Below are 19,542 nucleotides of genomic sequence, written 5' to 3'. Positions count from 1 at the left end.
AATTGATAGTTTTGGGGATAGGTTGGAAAGATTGAAGAAATAGATTCTTGTTTTAAAATCTTCTTTTTTTTTTTTTTTTAATTCCTCCGACATATGGAACGGCAGATCTTTTTATCAGATCTCTTATTAATGAAATCGTCCGATCTAAAATGAAAATAGAAAACCCTCGAATATTTAGTTGGTGTCTAATTTTTTCGTGGAACGGCATTGATCTAGATATCTCTTTGTTAGCTTATTCTGGGGAAAACGATGTAATAAAGGTTTACATTCATCATTTGCCAAGTAAAAAAGATCCTTTAGTAGGACGTAGCCCACTTTTGTAGCCAACAAGAGATATTTACCATTATATCCTATAAATAAATGAATCACAAATGAACAACAAAATTACAGTCAGCAATTTTATTAAATATATATATATCAAGCAAACTGGAACTCCCTCCTGTATTTTAATTATTTATAATTTATGAAACCCACTACGCGCATTAATAACACGCCAATTTTAAAATAAATAGTTGTCCTTAGTCAAATTTTGCTTTATCTTCCCGGATTTGATTGTAAAAAAATATTGATTCTGAAGGATAACCACAATAGCTTTCTTTTCCTTCTAGGTCCAACTTTGATGATTCTATATAAAATCATTTTAGCAATGCAATTACTAATGAGTATCTTTAGACTTTTCGACTACCCTGATCTAATAAGGAGCTTTTTATAAAAAAAAAGATCGACGTTTATACAATTAATCCAATAAGAAGAATTATATTGTATTATTTGAATTAATTAATTATATTTATTTAAATTAAGTCATCGAGTCATGTAATAGTTGACATTAACTAAGTTTACTGTATTAATGTCATATCTTATTCAAAGAGGTGCTATACTATTCTAATCATTACATAATGCTGAGTATTTTAGTTCATGAGCGAGTAGAAATATGTAAAGAAGTACTAGTAGCTAGTAGAGGTGTACTGTCCAAGTCCCGTCTTTACTTTGATTGTATCATGCAACCTTTTACATGAAGAGAAACAAACAAACAAAAAAAAATCAGTTGGTAGTTACCCAATTCTTCCCAACTATGGAATTATTATGCATATATTTTTGTGAAGTGTTCACAACGTCAAAAGAACTCATTCGAATTCAACCAATCAACGTTCAGAACACTGATTAAAGGAAAAGAAGCAGAAATATAAACAGTTGACAACAAAACATATAGTTTATTATAGTGTTAGTGAGGTAAGTCCGTATACGTACACAAAAAAACACTCAGCTACATTCAAGCCTGTATAAAAGGAAAAAAAGTGAGAAAGCGTCGGGTATCGAATGCTGCATTCAGTACCCACCGCTTTCTCCCTTTTTTCCTTTTTTTCTCATCCTCCCCTTTTCTCTTTTTTTACATGTAAATATAATATTGTACGTAAGTAAAGTCAATTATAAAATCGTAGCGTTGTTTTTTTTTTGCACTAAGCGTAGAACGATGGTCGATCTTAATAAATAAGAAGCAAGCACTAGGTTGCATGAAGGAGCAGTGTAAAAAGGCTATTGGCAATTTTCTTCTCATTAAGTTTGTAGCAGTGATGCCTGTGTGAGTCTGTGTGTGACATGTGTGGATTTCTGTTCAGCTGTGAACCCGCCTTTCGGTATTTACTATTTAATATTTTTTTGCAAGCTTTGCCATGCCCATTAGCATCATCCATGACTAGCGATCCATCAGTCAAGGAGAGATTTTTATGGATTTCCATTGTATATATTTAATATTCTTCTCACTCCTTTTTGAATCCCGCATCCCACGATTTTTCTATTGATTTAGGAATGAAAAGAAGTTTCGGTATTTAGTCCGAACGCATGTCATTATGGCCCTTAAACCCCTCTGTTTTGTTTCATAATTACAATCGGGTTAATCTACATTTGATATCTGACATTTACCTGTGACTCAGGTATAACATTGAATCTTAAAAGTAGGCAAGGGAATCATCCCAAGGCAATTCAACTCTATTCGGGTATGGCACACACCTTACTTCCATGTATACTCCTTCATATGTTGACATTCCATACTTGTAATATATGTTTATATACATTTTCATGCTAAAAACTTTGTTTTCCTTCCTCTAACAAAAGGCATATTCTCTATTCAGTTTGATAGGATATGTAATTCTGAGTTGAAGGACTAGCCTTTTTGCTAGATATACAAATAGATATAAGATATCAATCTATTGTACTTTTTATCTACTCATATATATATATATATACATGTAAATGCTTCTCGGATTAGCTCTAATATGTTAGCTTTTTCATTTATGTAATTGTGTTTTTTCTTTCTCTCTAAAACAGTCCTTGTGGTATTTCTATTAGCATTAGATATGTTGTAATTGCTAACAAAGTATGTGTATGATGCTTGCATATCATTTTGTCTATTAGAGTATTCATTTTGATATCAGCTGATTATCACCATCTTGTTAGCTATCCATCTGAAAAGTCTTTATTATTATATGTGCATAGCCGATTTTTATACATGACTGATGAATAACAATATACATATACTAGAAGTAAAGATGCGTTAATTTGAAGACTAAAGTAATAGGATACATTATGTACTTACATAGACTGATATTGATTACTTAATATAAAAATTCCTTTTAATGAATTAGTTTATAAATTAACGTAATATGTTTTAATTTACCTCTCTCCTGACAAGTGATTGATAGATTGCTACTAAAATTTTGACTCTTTCGTAGTATAGGTCACTTTTATTTATTACTGTACAATATGGATGTATGTATATTGCAATCAAATGTGTTAAAAGTGAGGAGTAATTATTTCTATACTTTTCGATAAATCTTTTTTTTTCCTATACTTTTAATAAGTATTTAATCAATACTAGTATTATTATTATTAATGGTATAAGAACAGCTAGTAACATTTTGTAGTTATTATATATACAAATTATATCCTATAATTTTAGTAGACCTTATCAGTCACTCAGCAACTCTATTTCCTTTAGAGGATAATGATCATATGTAGCTATATATTTATGTAGTACTTACGTTCCTGCTGAATCTTTCAGTTTTAAATAATAATATCTTGAACTGAATGTAGTAACTACCTTTCTTTCTTTATTTTTATTGTATATTAAGATTGACCCGCTGTATTCGAGAATTTCAATATTTTATATAATATTCATATTACATAAGATTCATCCTTTTTTGCAAAAAAAAAAGATATTTTCAAATAAAGAGATTTATTAACAAAAGAGCTCTTATCATTTAGTATATAAATTGCTAATTCATACGTTCCTGTAACATAGATACTATTGGTTTTGTCTCTTTAAAAAAAATCAATAAGGGATAACTTAAATTAATTGGGAGTATGCATTAAATAAATTTATTCCTAAAATTTTGATTATAGTATGAAATTAATTGGAATATTACAATTTAAAATACAAAGTAAAGACAATTCGAAAAATTAATCTTTTCGTTGTATCATTCAAATTATTTAAAGGGACTATTTTTCTTTGAAAAAAAAAAAAGTATGTTATTTAAAATACATTTAATGATAAATAGTAATCAACTCTCGAGCATTCTATAAATGATAATTTCTTATCTGTATTTTACAGCAACTATCGTACAAGTCTTAGTTGAAAGAAGTATAAAATGGAGCAGTTGAATCAGGACGAAGAAGCTAACAGTACTACTATGTATCTCAATGGGTTTTGTTCTGATAGGGATCCTTTCTGGGATCCAGACTATGCTTGGAATACAAATGATCCTAATTTTACGAGTTGTTTTCGTAAGACCATACTAGTGTGGATTCCGTGTCTATTTTTCTGGGCTTTTTTGCCTTTTCATATTTATAAGTTATATCATTCCAAAGCAAGAAAAGTTCCCCTTAAAACACTTGGAAGGGTTAAGGCACTTTCATGTTTTATTCTCATTCTCATCGCTTTTGTTGACTTAGGATACTGGGGATCCAAAGAGGTAAGTCCAAACTTTTTATATAAATGAAGTACCTATTATGTATAATTGAAATCGTTTTATGGTATTTTCTTTTTAGTTCTATCCAAAAGACTTAATAAATCCAATTATTAGAGCAATTACATTTTTGGCTGTATTCATTCTATTATTCGTCGAGCGAGCCAGAGGATATCGAATATCTCCACTTTTGACATCTTTTTTTTTAATATATTTTGCTACTAATACAATAGACTTGTATGGTCATATTCGATGGGTCATGATGTCGGGTACAACGTCTCTGGCAGACATCACCTTTTTCCTACACTTCTTCTGTATTATTGTCAGTTTTCTATGTCATTTTTTCGTGGAACCCAGGCCGCTTTATGAAGATACCGCTGTCAATGATATCAAGTCTAATAATCCTTGTCCTTTGATCACATCTTCATTTCCATCACAAATATCCTTTTCGTGGTTAGACAGCCTTCTTTGGACTGGATTTAAAAGAAATTTGTCTTTTGATGATCTTTGGGATCTCGTCCCCTCTTTGTCATCCCGCACTGTAGTTCCTATTTTCCTACAACGACTTGATAGTGCTTTACGTAGAGTCAAAACCAATGAAAATGGAATTACATATGCCAAAGGCGATGACAATGTTGAAGTTAAAACTAAGCATGAGAAAAAACCTCAAGTATGATAATTTTAGAAATAATTCATTTTTTTTAACAAATTGATCTAAATTTTTTATTATGAAAATTTTTTCATTAATTTTTTTTTTTAGCTAAGTATTCTCCCTGCTCTAGCTCGAACATTTGGACCATCGATATTATCTGCAGCTGTCATTAAAATTGTTAGTGACTCTTTAAATTTTGTACCTCCTCTCATTCTCAAAAGAATTATCAAATTTTCAACAAATCAAGAGGAGCTTTGGAAGGGCATACTCTATGCAGTAATATTATTTGCTTCATCCACGGTGGGTTCACTGGTTTTGTCCAAATTTTTTTATAAAATGTATGTTGTTGGAATGAAAATTAAAACATCCCTCATAAGCACCATTTACCGAAAAGCACTTCGTGTGCCAACTTCTACGAAAAAAAATATATCTACAGGAGAAATAGTTAACTTGATGAGTGTGGATGCACAAAAAATAGTGGATCTCATGCCTTATATCAACACGGTTTGGTCGGCTCCTTTTCAGATTACAATCGCTATATATTTGTTGTGGCAAACGTTGGGCCCAAGTGTGCTAGCTGGTGTTTTGGTTATGATACTTTTAATTCCCTTTAATGGATTCATAGCTTCAAGAACTAAAACTTTACAAACGAATCAAATGAAGGAAAAAGATGAAAGAATTAAATTGTTGAATGAGGTCGTCCAAGGAATCAAAGTGAGTTATTTTTTGAGATTTCTACATTTGCATTTTACTCATAAATATTTTTGATATCAGATTGTTAAACTCTATGCATGGGAACAAAGTTTTCTTGACATTATTTCAAATGTTCGTTCAAAAGAAGTCAAGATTCTTACACACATAGGATACTTGCAAGCTGGAAATTCATTCATATGGACATGTGCTCCTTTCCTTGTATCACTGGTTACCTTTGCTACTTTCATTCTCAGTAGTCCAGAAAATGTTCTGGATTCCGAGAAAGCATTTGTTTGTCTCACTTTATTTAATATCTTAAGATTTCCTCTCTCCATGTTACCCATGATAATTGGAAGTATGGTTTTGGCCGGAGTCTCTATCAAACGCATCAACAAATTTATGAATTCTGAAGAAATAGATGAAGAAGCCGTCGAGAAAAAGACTGCTTATCCAGATGACAAGTTTGCTATAAATCTAGAAAAGGCCTGTCTCAAATGGGAGTCTGATGAAGATAAAAATATTTTATCTGACGTTTCTCTTGACATAGAAGTTGGAAGTCTCGTAGCAGTTGTTGGAACTGTCGGCTCAGGAAAATCTTCTTTATTATCTGCCATCTTGGGTGAAATGGACAAGGTATCTGGTTTGATTACAGTCCGTGGTTCTATTGCTTATGGTGCGCAGCAGGCTTGGGTTCTAAATACATCCCTGAAGAATAACATTTTATTTAATAAATCATATGATGGAGATAAATATACCAGAATAGTGGAAGCATGCGCTCTCAAGTCAGATTTAGATATGCTTCCTGGAGGGGATGAAACTGAAATTGGAGAAAAGGGTATTAATTTATCAGGAGGTCAAAAACAAAGAGTGAGTCTAGCTCGAGCCGTATACAGTGGCTCAGATATATATCTGTTGGATGATCCATTATCAGCAGTCGATTCTCATGTTGGTAAACATATATATGATAATGTTATTTCAAGTAGTTCAGGAATTTTAAAGGATAAAACTCGAGTCATGGTAACACATGGAGTCACATACCTTCCATTTACTGACAAAATAATTGTAATGAAAGATGGCAGAGTGAGTGAAATCGGTACTTACAAGGAACTTTTGAGGCAAAAGGGAGCTTTCGCCGAATTCATTGTGCAATTTTTGTCTGAAGCAAATGAAAATGAAGTTAACGAAAATATTAAACATGACATAGAGGAATCTTTTGGTAAAAATGAACTCCTGGAACAAATAACAAAAGCTAAACAAATTGTGCGAGAGAGATCTGTTTCTTTAAATAGCGGGGATTTAGTTACTTCGTTAGTCAAGAACAATCCGACAAATTCAGCAAGTGGATCAACAACAAGTCTCAAAGAAAATAGTGGTGATGAATCGACTGATAACGATACGAAACAAACGAGACCAACAACATCACAGACACAACAATACCAAGATGAAAAGGTTGAAACTGGAAGTGTTAAATGGAACATTTACATGCATTACGTTAAAAATATGAGTATCATATTGGTTGTTGCTTGTTCCTCTTGCTTTGTGATTTATCAGGCTTTGAACACTCTTTCCAACGTACTTCTCGCTTGGTGGTCAGATGCCGTCATGAAAATTGAAGTTAGAACAGGATTAAATGACAACAGAACACTGGATGAAATTAATCAAGATATCATGGATACTCAAGTCTATTATCTTTCCATTTATGGTGGATATTGTCTCGGGCAAGGGATAGTTGTGGTTATGGGATTTGTATTCATGTATCTCGCTTGTATGGAGGCTGCTCAAAGGCTTCATAACCAAATGTTAGAAAGTATCCTCAAAAGCCCAATGTCCTTTTTCGATACAACGCCCCAAGGAAGAATATTGAATAGACTTGGAAAGGATTTAGATGTGTTAGATTCTGTTATGCCAATGGTACTGAGAGGATGGATATCTTGTTTTCTTGGTAGGTTGGAAATTATTTTGTTCATTGTAGTGAATTAATTATATTATTTATATGTAGGTGTACTTTCAAGTCTCATTGTGGTTATGGTCACAACTCCTGTTTTTATTATTCCAGCTTCTCTAATCATAATTTGTTACTTCTTCATTCAAAGAATTTATGTAGCTACTTCCCGTCAATTGAAACGTTTGGAATCATCATCAAGATCACCTATTTACTCTTTTTTTAGTGAAACAGTAAGTGGAGCTGCTACTATTCGAGCTTATGGCCAATCATCAACATTTATAAGTGAATCTGAATCCAAAGTTGACGATAATCAGAAAGCAAACTTTCCTGCTACTGTTTCCAATCGTTGGTTAGCTGTACGTCTGGAAGTAGTTGGAAACTTGATTGTATTTACTGCTGCTTTATTAGCAGTTCTGGGAAGAGACTCCTTAAGCCCTGGATTGGTAGGACTTTCAGTTTCTTATGCACTAGCTGTTACTGCTTCGTTGAATTGGTTGGTACGAATGGCATCTGAAGTGGAAACAAATATAGTAGCCGTTGAAAGGATCCAGGAATACACAAAAGCAGAAAAAGAAGCACCTTGGATTATTGAAGATACCAAACCCGATGAAGATTGGCCGAGAAAAGGAGAAATATCTTTCAAAAATTATTCAACGCGATATAGGGAAGGATTAGACTATGTTCTGAAGAATGTGTCTCTTGATATAGAGGGCGGGGAAAAGATCGGAATAGTGGGTCGAACAGGTGCTGGTAAATCCTCTTTTACCTTGTCAATGTTCCGAATTATTGAGCCAGTCACTGGAAATATAATCATTGACGGTGTTGATATAACAAAGTTGGGACTTCATCAACTACGTTCAAGAATAACAATTATACCTCAAGATCCTGTTTTATTCTCTGGTTCCTTGAGGCGTAACCTGGATCCTCTTGACGAGTATAATGAGACTAATATCATGGAAGCAATTTCACACTCCCATCTAAAGCCTTTTATTGATTCATTGAAAGACGGATTAGAATATCATGTCTCTGAAGGAGGAGAAAATCTCTCTCTTGGCCAGAGGCAATTGATTTGCCTCGCTAGAGCCCTTCTTAGAAGGACGAGAGTATTGATTCTTGATGAGGCAACCGCAGCAGTGGACCTTGAAACTGATAATTTGATACAAAAAACAATAAGAAGTGAATTCAAGGACTCTACTGTAATAACCATTGCCCACAGACTGAATACAATAATGGACTATTCCAAAATATTAGTCCTCAAAAATGGTGAGAGAGTTGAGTATGGAACAGTTGCGGAGCTTCTTGCAGATAAGAAAAGTCAGTTTTATTCGATGTGTAGTGATGCTGGTCTCGTTTGATGCAATGATAACTCAAATTTAACCAAATAAAAAATAGGGTAGGAAGGATTGAAAGGACTCGCACTTTTAATTTTTAGAAACCAACAAAGACTATTTTTTTAATAAGTTGTTATATATATATATTTATTTCTTTGTTTTTTATTTTATTTTGATATTATAGGGGCTAGTATTTTGTGGCCCTATATGATTTATATGATGCGGAAATAAAGATAATTATTAAGTACATTGTAATTTTAAAAAGATACACGTTTTTATTATATAGAGACCTAATAATATATTATAATTATATCTTTGTACTACGCAAATCAATCAAGGATCACCGAAGTTTTAAATATATCTCCGCACGATGGGCGCAAAGTAATAAAAAAAAATATTTGGGCAGTGACAAATTAAATCACAAATACATAATCAAAAGAATATAATGCATAAGCATAGAAAAAAATTGTAATAATCCATCACAATTAATATAAAAAAAACATAGAAACAATAACAATAAAACTGAAAATAAGTCATATTCTATAAATAATTTGATGGAGCATAAAACTTAAGATAAAAAAAACAGAAAACAACACACAAAAAGAGATATTTTTATTAAAGGTACTTCCAATTCTCAAGGGGAAAACTGTAGGTGTAAAAGGGTGGTGGGTAATAAAGGATAATAGAGGACGTAAAAAAATAAACTTGTATTGGGATTTAATTCATCTTGTACTCCCCGTAGAAGGATTCATCATTTGAGGTTGTTGCTGCTGTGGTAGGGAATATGGGTCCCCTCCTCCAGGATTATTATAGTACCTTCCATAAGGGTCATTATTAGAAGTTCTTCGACCGTCAAGTAAATTTTCATTATTAGAAGATGCAGCAGACATTCGGCTTTCAGCAAAGTACCGTTTCTTAGGATGATGCTCAGGTAGGTTTTCTCCTGGAAGAGGACTCTTTGATCGAGGTGTGGGAACCCGACTACCTTGAGAACTCGCTGGAGTTGCGGCTCTTGAGCTAGTTGAACCAGGCGTGGGTATGCGTTCATTTGGAGTGGGAATACGATTTGTGGTCATACTGCTGCCAGGTGGACTCATAAGAGGGGGACCAGATTTATCACGGTAGCCAGCACCTTTAAATTTCACCCCTAGAGTAGACATTCGATTATCAAATTCTGGAGAGGGTTGAGTTGAAACCAACACAATTTCCTTGCGTTGATCTCCAATCGATGGAGAATTGAGATGACCTGGAGAGCTAGAATCAGAAGATTTTCTTCTCTTGTCCACCACTTCAGTCGCGTAGGCAACCAATCGATCAAATCCTGTAGATATCTCATCTTGCCATCGTTTTTGAGTTTCTTCTGAAAGAAATGATGATTAGTAAAAAGTTTAACAAGAGGATTTAGGTGGCACGTGGCAATGATTACATACTAATTTGAAAGGCCTTCAAAATTATTATATAAACACACCAGATTAGATCAGTTTTAAATTTAAAAAGAGGATGATTAACTTATAAGTCGAATAATTTAGGCTTTTGATGAAAATTTAATATTTTTCTAATAATTTGCATGCCTTCAATAAATTAAGACTAGTGATAAAATTAAAATTATAATGATTTAGATAGAGTAAATAACTGTAAAATTACTTATTCCACAGATATATTCGGATATGTGCCCTTTTTTCCTCAAGTAATAGTAATAAAAGATAATAAATTCTTACAAAATACAGATTGGTCCATTAAAATCTAGACAATTTGAATTTTTAACTTCAACATGATATAATTTATTAATTAATAGTAAAATTTCAACGAAATTAATACTATAATTAGATGCGTGTCTGAGCTCTCTTAATCATTAAGGTAGCAGCCCTTAGCGGTAATGATAGATTCCAGGCGGCGGTAGAAGGACTGCAGATGTAGACCTCTGTCAAGGCGTCCCTGTGTTGGCAGATAGTGGCTTTGAAGGTCTTTCTGTTTGGATGAAGGACATTGTAGGCCTTCCCCATGACATGCACCCAAAAAGTGTATTCGAGGGGGTTGGCATCAGGACTGTTGGGGCCAAAAGTGTCAAAAAAGAGACAGTGGTCCTGGAGACGCCCAACTGATGGAATGTGCAAATAAAAATTCGTCGTTCACGTTCAAGTGTCATTTTCTCGACTTGTATGTAAGCTAGAGAGCTCAGTTTCTTTTTTTGTAACTAATTGTTAGTGCTTTAATATATCAAAATATGAATTAATTTCAATAACTCAACCGTCATTAATTACTGAATTAGAAAGTGTTCAGATTTCAATGCTCCACCCAGTATAAAATTTAAGAGAAACTGATGCTAAATGTACATAAAATTTGGCTCGACTCGCTAATTTAATAATTCATTTTCTAAGTATTATATAGGATGTTGCATAATTATCTCTCTTAAGTAAGGCTAAATGAACGTCATAGGATGGATTTTTGTCGATTATGTTAGAAAATACACGTATATAACAATAAAGTAATTTCACTCAATGTAAAAACCCTTAAGATCGGAGTTTATGGGGTCGGAAGCTCTTGCAAACTTTTTGAATATACTCGGAATTTATGGAAGTCCAGGCCTTGCTGACTGAAGTCTTGAGGTCATCTTGTAACACTCCTTACAGGCCTCTGACTCCAAGTGCATCAGTCCAGGATATCAAGATTTAGGCTTTGCGCAAGCAAGAATTCCTTAGTTCAGAATATTTTTTTCTGAGCTTAGATTAAGGCCATCCCCAGGACGATGTTTCAGTTCGACTCCCACCTCCAGGTACCACTGTACAATTATGAATTTATGAGGCTCATCTGCTCAGAAATCTCCTTTCTAGGCCATCCCGCAGGGGGGGGAGTGTGGAAATCTCGATGCATTTTTTAGTATAGCTTAAACAATTTTAGTGTGTACAGGCAAATAACAATCAGTTCTATTAGTTTGCCTTTTTAATATTAAAATATCTTAAAATTTAGTAACAAATAATTTGAAGATAATTATGCAACACTCGGTACATCAAAGAGATATACATAACTGACATCTTAAAATATATTATTTCATTGCCTACCCTTGGGAGGAAGAGAATTATGAGGTGATATTCCACATTGTCTATAAGATGAAGACCTTTCATCCAAATGTTGTTTTTTAGGAGGAAGTACAGCTGAAGAAGCCAATGTGGGTGAAGTGGATCTTTTCCTTGATTGTTCATAATAGCGAGCAGCTAATCCCTCCATCTGATAAGAAGGAGGAATGATTTGCTGTTGTTGATGAGCAGGTCTCTGTTGTTGTGGATGATGGGAATAGTCTCTCTTGTAATAATCCGGACTTCGACTAGATCGTGGACAAGCTAATCCTTCTAAGTCATTGGACTCAATTTGACTACGGATGGAATCCTCGATAACCCTAGACATTCTGGACATGGAAGAAGTTGAGGAATGATGTTGTTGAGGTGTTAGTGTTACAGATGAATGCTGAGGTCGAGTAACTCCAGGAGAAGGAGGAGTATAATGAGAAGGCCTAGAACGAGCAGTCGTAGATAGAGTTTTTTCTATTTCCGACTGAATGAGATCATTCATTGTGCGACTAGACTGTGAATGTGGCGGTTGAATATTATTTTGTATTCTCTTTTGATGCTGAACAGAGGGTAGAGGTAATCTAGGAGATTTGGTATCTTCATCGGCTGAAAGAACTGAATGTATAATAGTCTTTAACCTATCTTGAAACTGCTCGGCTCTTGGTGTAGTACAGACTTTCGACTTGGCGAAATTAGTTTCGTCAATATGCTCGCTGGAGTTACTTCTAGAATCTGGATGAGATTGCAAAGTTATATCGGCTCTACTTCCACTAACTCCATTATTCACTGCTTGCATTGATTGGGCTAAATCAATTTTTGGCAAATCTACTAACCTCGAGGAAGATTGTTGCTTCGAAGGAGAGATATCATAGGAGCTAACGGCAGGGGAATCTATTCTTCTAACTTCGACTCCACCAGGAGATATAATATTAGCTTTTTCGTAAGGTCTTGGCTCAATAGTCACGGATTCATTCCAACTACTTATTTGTCGTTTTCTATGCAAATCTCTATGTTTCGGGGGCATTTGATCCTTAGACCTTTTTTGTGGTGAGGTAAGAGTTTCTTCCGGGGGAGGGCATTTGGTGAATGTGACATCACTTAATTTGTTTAACAAAGGAGTGACCGTGGCACCCTCAATCTTTTTACTACAAGTAATTGGCCCGGAGATGTAAATGTTTTCATCGCTTTTAGAGGGGAAGGTTGAATTACTATAGGAGACGGGAACGTTTTTCACAACTGTGTCAATTTCATTTCTAATAATATTTTTGGCATCAGTATTACTGAACCCTTTTAGCTTGCTCAGTTGTTCAATTAGTTCTTGTTCTTTAGAAGATATAAGGTTGTCATTTTCTTCTTGAATTTTATTCACTTCTCCTTCCAAATTTTTACGATTATTTTGAAGCTCATGATGAATTGAAACTATTTCTTTGGCCTTTTCAATAAACTCAGGCGGTGAAGTAGCCGGAATCCCAAGTTCTCTGAGACGAACCTTTAAAATATCCAAAGATTCATCCAACAAACTATCAACTTGCGTTTTTAACTGTTTTTTCCGAGCTAAAAGCTCAATATTTTTCTTTTTCTCTTCGGCAAGCTCTTCATTCACACGATTTTTAAAATGAGGATCCTAGAAATATGTCAAAAATTAATTCCTAGTTGCATAATTATATCTAAAATATATTATTATTAGTTACCTTCATAGTATTGATAAAATCCAAAAAATTCTTTTTACACTTTTGAAGATAAAGTTTTAGCTCATATGAAATGGGATCTCCATTTTCATCGACATTCAAAGAGACTGGTATTTCTTCATGTTCAAGAACTTGTGGATTGGTACTTTTTTCTAAACGCAAATTAATACATCCAGAAGGGGCACTGCGATCCTCATTAGATCCTTGTTATACGTAATATACATTTAGATTGATAATTTTATAAAATTAATGAGAAGCTACTTCAACTTACTTTTAATACTGTTAAGAGTTTGATTGTGAAGAAAATCGAGACCAGAAATTTTAGTGGAACGACTCCTTCTCTTAGTTTTTTCATCAGGTGATTCAGAGGGGGATGGATGTTCTTGGGAAAATGAAGTAGAAACATTTGGTTTTTTTACTCTAGTTGCTCTTCTTTTATAACTGACAGTTGCAGTGTGAGGTGGATCATCAAGAAAATCATGTTCTTCTTGGCCTTCAAGAGCAGAAATCGCAGCAGCATTAGCGACTACTGTTCGCACCGGGCGAGAAGGAGGAGGTGGTGGTGGCTGCTCAAGTTCGGGAGTGACGGGAGGAGGAGGAGGTGGTGGTGGTGGTAGTGGTGGTGAAGAAGAATTTGAAGATGCATTGGAAGACATAGAAGATGCTGAGGTTGAATAAGATGATGAGGCAGAAACAGGTGGTAGGTTGTTTTCAGAAACTTTAGAAGTCACTTTGACAGATCGCCGGGGTCCTTTTCGGCGAGTTTTAACAGCCGTTACAACAGGTGGAGTTGTGCTAGATTCTTCTTGTTCGGACTTTATTTGCTCTGACCATGCCTTTCGAGTCGTGGTCATGTCCTGTGGTTCTCTTTCAACAGAGGAAGAGCGTGAGTCTCTGGATGTACTTTCGTCACTTATTTCCTGATTCTTAAGCTGCAACTTTTTCTTATTTTGCTCACGATCAATTCCTGCTTGTGGTGGAGCTCCTTTCTTAGAAGCAGCATTTTTAAGGAAGAATCTCTCCAACTAAAAGCAAAAAAAGGATAAATGAATGAGAGCTCCTTTTCATAAACATTTCATAATCTAATTTATTGGCTTTAAAGAAAAAATTGAGACCTTAGCCCTATCGATGACATGTAAATAATAAGACACAGGTTTACCAGTCCAAGAGACTGAGCCTTTTAACGGATCCATCTTAGAAACGTGCATGATAGTCCCAATATCTGAAAAAGACATATTTTAAATAATAAGAGTCTTACGCGTTAAAGGCAAAATTATTGATTCAATGTCGTATGTCTAATATGGAAATGTTTTAATCGGGAACCTCATGCATGACAGGAGGGTAGCAAAGGATTCGAAGGTGACTAAGAGAAGAATAGTCGATCATGAAGACAAGTTCAAGGGAAGGAGGAGTACTCCTCTTCACACAACACTAATGAACGAATGCAACATATCTATTAAGGCAATATTAAGATGATACTTATCAAACGAGAGGCCTTAATATTTATTAATCTAATAATAAGTTGATATAAATAAAAAAGAGAACAGAACTTATATGAAACAGAAGAAGCAAGCTAGAGAAGGAAAAGGGGAGGGAGGGAGTAAAAGAGGAAGAAGACGTAGAGAAAAAAAAAGTTAAAAGAATAACCCAAAGCTGAAAACAAAAATATGAAGAGAAAAAAATGACATAAAAAAATGTTCATAACTGTTCCATGGACCAACCATCCCAGCCATCAGCTCAAAAATGTACTAATAACAATAAAAAATTGCATTTTAAAGAGTGACGCTAAGCAAAGGACTATTTTCAAGGCCAAAGGCGTCAAAAATAGGAAGAGAGAAAAAAATCCATATTTTTTTTTTCTTTTCTTTTGCGATTTTCTCCAACTTGTGCACTGTCGTCTATTGACTATAACTATTAGCGTTTTCCTTAAGTGTCATAACTGTTCTTGCTTTTAAAAGGTTATTATGTACGTTTAAAAACTTTCACTTTCATAATTTACATACGACATCGACCCCTGTAGGGATCTTGGATAAACGAGAGATTGAGAGAACTCACCACTTAGATTCCTTTCAGATATCCGAAAATTTAGTGCACAAAAACTTTTACTAGAGAATATCCTGGCACCGTCGTTTAACTCAGCGAATATGTATTTGAGTTGTTGATCCACTTCTGGACCAAAGGCAAAATTATTAACGAACACAATTGTAGACTCAAGGATTTCGGATCTGTACTGTTTATCGAGGAAGTCTCCATGGACAATTTTGAAATCAGAATACTTTTTTCCATAGAAACCCATCCAAAATCGAAACCATTTTTCTAAGTCCTTCAAAAAAGAGAAGGTAATCAACATATGTAATTAATAACTGCATTAAAATATTGAATTCGGAATAATTCGTTTAAGATAATAATACCTGAGCGTATTTAGCAGGAATGTTGGACTTTTCAATTCCAAGGCAGTGAGAGCAATCACTAAGGGCAGCGACTTGTAAAACAACTTGACCAACCCCAGAGCCCAAGTCAACAAATTTATTTTCAGGGCCAATAGGATGGAGTTTGTCTAATATTTGGCAGATTAATTCAAAACTAGTTTCACCATATACCTAACAACAAAATAAATGTATTGAATAAGCTAATAAAAATCAAAATTTACAAATTCCACTTACTTCTGGTGTAAAAGCTTCATAATGATTAAGCAGATTAGGATCTGTAACAGACTTATTGTAGCATTTTTGAATAATGTGTCTTAAATGTGCTCGAGATACTTCTGTTTTTTTATCCTTCACTGAAGGGAGCTGAAAGATTTGTTCAATTAATTTTTTTGTTTATTCAACATAGTTTATGTAAATAACATGAAATCCAAACACATCATCAACAAAAATGGGCACTGGGTAGAGTGTAAACCTCTGCCTAAAATCCCTTTTTATTCGTTTTCGACCTTTTTTTGTTATCTTTGATCTTGGTTTCTCAAAATGTAATCCTCCTCCCTTACTCTTAACATATATAATTTTCCTAAAATGTTTTACAAAAAATTTGTGGGCAACTTTTTCTGTAATGCTGCATATTAACAGATAAAGAAACAAACGGAGGCGAATACATAACCTTCGTTGTCAAAGGTAAAAATTAAGTGGAAGAAAGAAGGATACCATAAATAAATGTATAGTAAATGAACACATTTAAAGAAAATACAGATGCATAATGTTAAATTGTACCTATATCGTCGGTACAATGGTCAACTTTTTTTTAATATATTGCTTCTGTAACTTCATATACCTATGTGATTTTTTGTAGTAAAAAAAGCTGTTTTATGATCAATAAACCAAATTATCGTATCAATATTTACAAATATGTCATCGTAAAATTATCACATGTGCAGATATCTGATCATGAAACTATAAAACTTATCCCTCTTGTCAAAAGTATTGAGTGTACAATAGCCATTCACAGAAATTACAAAATTTTAATTATTAGAATTTTTTACATTAAAAAAACGTATCTCCTCTAAAGTTACATTAGTATCGAGATTTGGCAGAAGTTGTGACAATAAATTCAATAATATAAAACCAATACAAATAAGTTGTATGGTTGAAAAATATACAACTGTTTTTCGTGTATGAAATATAATGGTATAATTATAGCTTCATGTATATATGTAGCACTGAAAAATATTTTGATAAGGAATGAAAAGGGACTTACATCATTAATAACATATTTTTCCACAGCCTTATTGTACGTGTTACATAACTCAGTCATAGATTCAAAAGAATTGGGATTATAAATATTGAGCAAATTTGAAGAATCCATGAATTCTTTTATAGCTGATATATCTTCACAGACCCATCTGAAAAAAACAAAAATATTAAAAGTAAATTCACACACATTATTAAACTGATCCAAAAAATTGCACTATATATCTCTCAAACTACTTAAAAAAATATATATATATATAATTGGATACTAATGAATATGAAAATCCATTCTGAGCTGTAATTGAACTATAAAATATATAAATAAATGAACTGTTAAAATATATTTTGGTCATGTATACGAAATATGGGGGGGAAATAACTTTTGTGAGAAGAAATAAATGGATGACGACGCTCGATCATGAATCCTCAGTGAGTAAATTTTCTATCTCTTCACACTTAATGTTTCGCTAGTAAACGATGAGTGCAATTAGAGAAATCGTAGTCATATTTATAATGAACATGAAGGCGCTCAGAGTCGCATATTGGGTCCAAAGCTCTTGCCCTTCTCCAATGACTTTGTTGTGCCCAACGGAATTGCTTATAAACGAATAAGGGTGAGTAATTAATTTGAAACATTTAAGTTCAAAGTGATTCTGAGGAATTAGGTGAGAAACAGAGGAATCTATGGAGATAACTCCCGACTCCAATGAATGGTTTGTCGTGAGTGTTTTGGATCTATGGCATAAAGCATTGGAGTTGAGATCTTTGGATCTTACAGCTCCGAATGTACTTTTCTCAGATGGAAATGGGTAACGTCAAAGGTATTGCAAGTCAAGTCAAATTCTAGTAGTTCTAGCCCTGGATTATGCTTGATTGAATGGGAAGAGTGTCGTACCGTATGGTATCCACGATTTCCGCAGCTTCATCCTGTTTGTCCTGAAAGAAAGAGGAAAAAGAGGAAAGAAATAGTGAGACTCAGTACTGTTGGGACTTGAACCCAACTTGGAATAGAAAGAAATCTAACCTCGGAGCGCCTCAGGCTTCCTTTTCCCTTTTTTAACGGCCATGAGTAAATCATGGGAGATGTTCCCATTGGCGACCTTAGAGTCAACTCCTCCTTCTTTGACTCAGGCTCCATCACTCACCCTAAACCGGATGATGAGTCTTTCGTTACTTGGACAACCAATCTCCCGTCACCACACATTCACAGTCTCTCTTTCTCTCTCGATTTCTATTTATCTCTGCGAATATCCTCGTCTCTCTCTCTCACACTCTTTCTTTCCTTATCTCCCTCTCTCTATCCCTCTCATCTTCTTCTTTTTCAGCTTCTTCTTTTATAATCATCATTATGTTGCTGATTCACACTCTATTCCACCTGGCCCAATCAGCCCTTCATTATTTTAACTTCGAGTTCTTCGCGCCTCAATTCTTAAGTTATATACTACACAACCTCTCAGCGTATTCACATTTCCATTAATTTATTGTCATACTACACACTAATGATAACTGAGTAATATACCTACCTAGTTACCTACCCGGCTTTCCTCTGTGTCCATCATATCATTATCATTAATAACTCTTCTAATTTTATTATTTTAAATTCATTAAATAAATATCATCAACACCTATCGAAAAACGAGAAACTCGTAAATTCAATTAATCCAATTTATTTCATATAAGCCAATTATTATACAATGAGGTGATTACAGGCATTAAAAGCCTGTTCTACACTGATAATAATATACCAATATTAAAAAAAACGAAAGTGGTATATATATTTTAAGGGTTAACTGATATTTTATAGATGAGTTAGTGTTTTTATTTCAACCAAAATAGTCTTTTACTGTGACCTTATAGTCATGTACTTGAATTTTGTAACGGAATATAATATTTCCTCCTAATAATTAAAATATTGATTTGACTGAACTGAACTACTAGCATAGCAGTCCTGTTTTTTTTTTTTTTTTTGCGTTCAATGAACCTAGCTACACTATAGCTCTGCCATCAAATAAGATAAAATTATTTTCTACAAAAGAAAAAACAAAAACTTAACCCTAAATCACAGATTCTTAAGAATTCTTTATCTTTGACTTTACTAATCCGTTTTTTACTCAGATAAGGAATGTTTATGTAAAATACAACGATTAATCTCAAAACATTGTAACAAATTGATCACAACCAAGTATCTGTTGAAATTTGAGTAACTCTAAATAATTATTTTCTGCAAGAGCAAATGTTCAATTAGATGTTTAATTAGACTCTATAATTTTTTTTTTTTTAAATATTTATCTCATAATATAAGAATACTATAAAAGTTAAAACTGAAGAAAATTCAGGGAGCTTAGGATAATAAGCAATTTTATCATGATGAACCTATGCCTTGGATCTTTTTTTAATTATTTTAAAATGCTTTTTCGAAATTCTTATTTTGCTTTGTTCACAAAGCCAAAAGTTATCTAACTAAACTTAAAAAGTAATACAGAGGGGAAAATATAATAAAATCAGGGCATCAATTTAATT

The 19,542-nt window shown here is 33.7% G+C and overlaps 2 protein-coding genes and 1 long non-coding RNA gene across 6 annotated transcripts; 2 read left to right on the top strand and 1 right to left on the bottom strand.

Moving 5' to 3' along the window:
• Positions 1-1,278: 1,278 nt before the first annotated feature.
• Positions 1,279-8,830, top strand: LOC121119473 (multidrug resistance-associated protein 1). Of its 3 annotated transcripts, none has more exons than XM_071889182.1 (6): positions 1,279-1,411; positions 3,608-3,968; positions 4,045-4,632; positions 4,723-5,328; positions 5,389-7,249; positions 7,307-8,830. In XM_071889182.1, exons 2-6 carry the CDS (start codon positions 3,645-3,647, stop codon positions 8,605-8,607), a joined length of 4,680 nt encoding a protein of 1,559 aa, XP_071745283.1. In that variant the 5' UTR covers positions 1,279-1,411; positions 3,608-3,644; the 3' UTR covers positions 8,608-8,830. The 3 variants fall into 3 exon arrangements, with proteins under 3 accessions (XP_071745283.1, XP_071745284.1, XP_040570074.1); XM_071889183.1 differs by having other exon boundaries at positions 1,392-1,407; XM_040714140.2 differs by having other exon boundaries at positions 1,392-1,634.
• On the bottom strand, positions 7,306-18,346 carry LOC121119474 (uncharacterized). 2 transcript variants are annotated; one of them, XM_040714141.2, is made up of 11 exons: positions 18,047-18,346; positions 17,918-17,958; positions 17,030-17,174; positions 16,000-16,128; positions 15,748-15,936; positions 15,392-15,659; positions 14,452-14,558; positions 13,608-14,361; positions 13,340-13,539; positions 11,643-13,272; positions 7,306-9,943 (listed from the first exon to the last, which is right to left on the bottom strand). In XM_040714141.2, the coding sequence occupies exons 1-11, from the start codon at positions 18,158-18,160 to the stop codon at positions 9,306-9,308; spliced, it is 4,215 nt and encodes a 1,404-aa protein (XP_040570075.1). In that variant the 5' UTR covers positions 18,161-18,346; the 3' UTR covers positions 7,306-9,305. The 2 variants fall into 2 exon arrangements, with proteins under 2 accessions (XP_040570075.1, XP_040570076.1); XM_040714142.2 differs by having other exon boundaries at positions 7,306-9,940.
• LOC121119476 (uncharacterized) lies at positions 15,537-16,679 on the top strand. Its single transcript, XR_005864764.2, has 2 exons — positions 15,537-15,675; positions 15,738-16,679. It is a non-coding gene; the product is annotated as an uncharacterized lncRNA (long non-coding RNA).
• Positions 18,347-19,542: the final 1,196 nt, after the last annotated feature.

Source organism: Lepeophtheirus salmonis, chromosome 6 (genome assembly GCF_016086655.4).
Source record: "Lepeophtheirus salmonis chromosome 6, UVic_Lsal_1.4, whole genome shotgun sequence".
Classification (NCBI taxonomy): Eukaryota; Metazoa; Arthropoda; class Copepoda; order Siphonostomatoida; family Caligidae; genus Lepeophtheirus; species Lepeophtheirus salmonis.
This window is presented reverse-complemented; position numbering and strand designations above follow the sequence as displayed.

Coding starts and splice junctions, on each gene's coding strand:
- LOC121119473 (XM_071889182.1), top strand. CDS start 3,645: ATGGAGCAGTTGAATCAGGACGAAGAAGCTAACAGTACTACTATGTAT. Junction 3,969..4,044: donor GATACTGGGGATCCAAAGAG/GTAAGTCCAAAC, acceptor TTTTCTTTTTAG/TTCTATCCAAAAGACTTAAT. Junction 4,633..4,722: donor AGCATGAGAAAAAACCTCAA/GTATGATAATTT, acceptor TTTTTTTTTTAG/CTAAGTATTCTCCCTGCTCT.
- LOC121119474 (XM_040714141.2), bottom strand. CDS start 18,160: ATGGAGCCTGAGTCAAAGAAGGAGGAGTTGACTCTAAGGTCGCCAATG. Junction 13,540..13,607: donor AACTCTTAACAGTATTAAAA/GTAAGTTGAAGT, acceptor ACGTATAACAAG/GATCTAATGAGGATCGCAGT. Junction 9,944..11,642: donor TAATTCTCTTCCTCCCAAGG/GTAGGCAATGAA, acceptor CATTTCTTTCAG/AAGAAACTCAAAAACGATGG.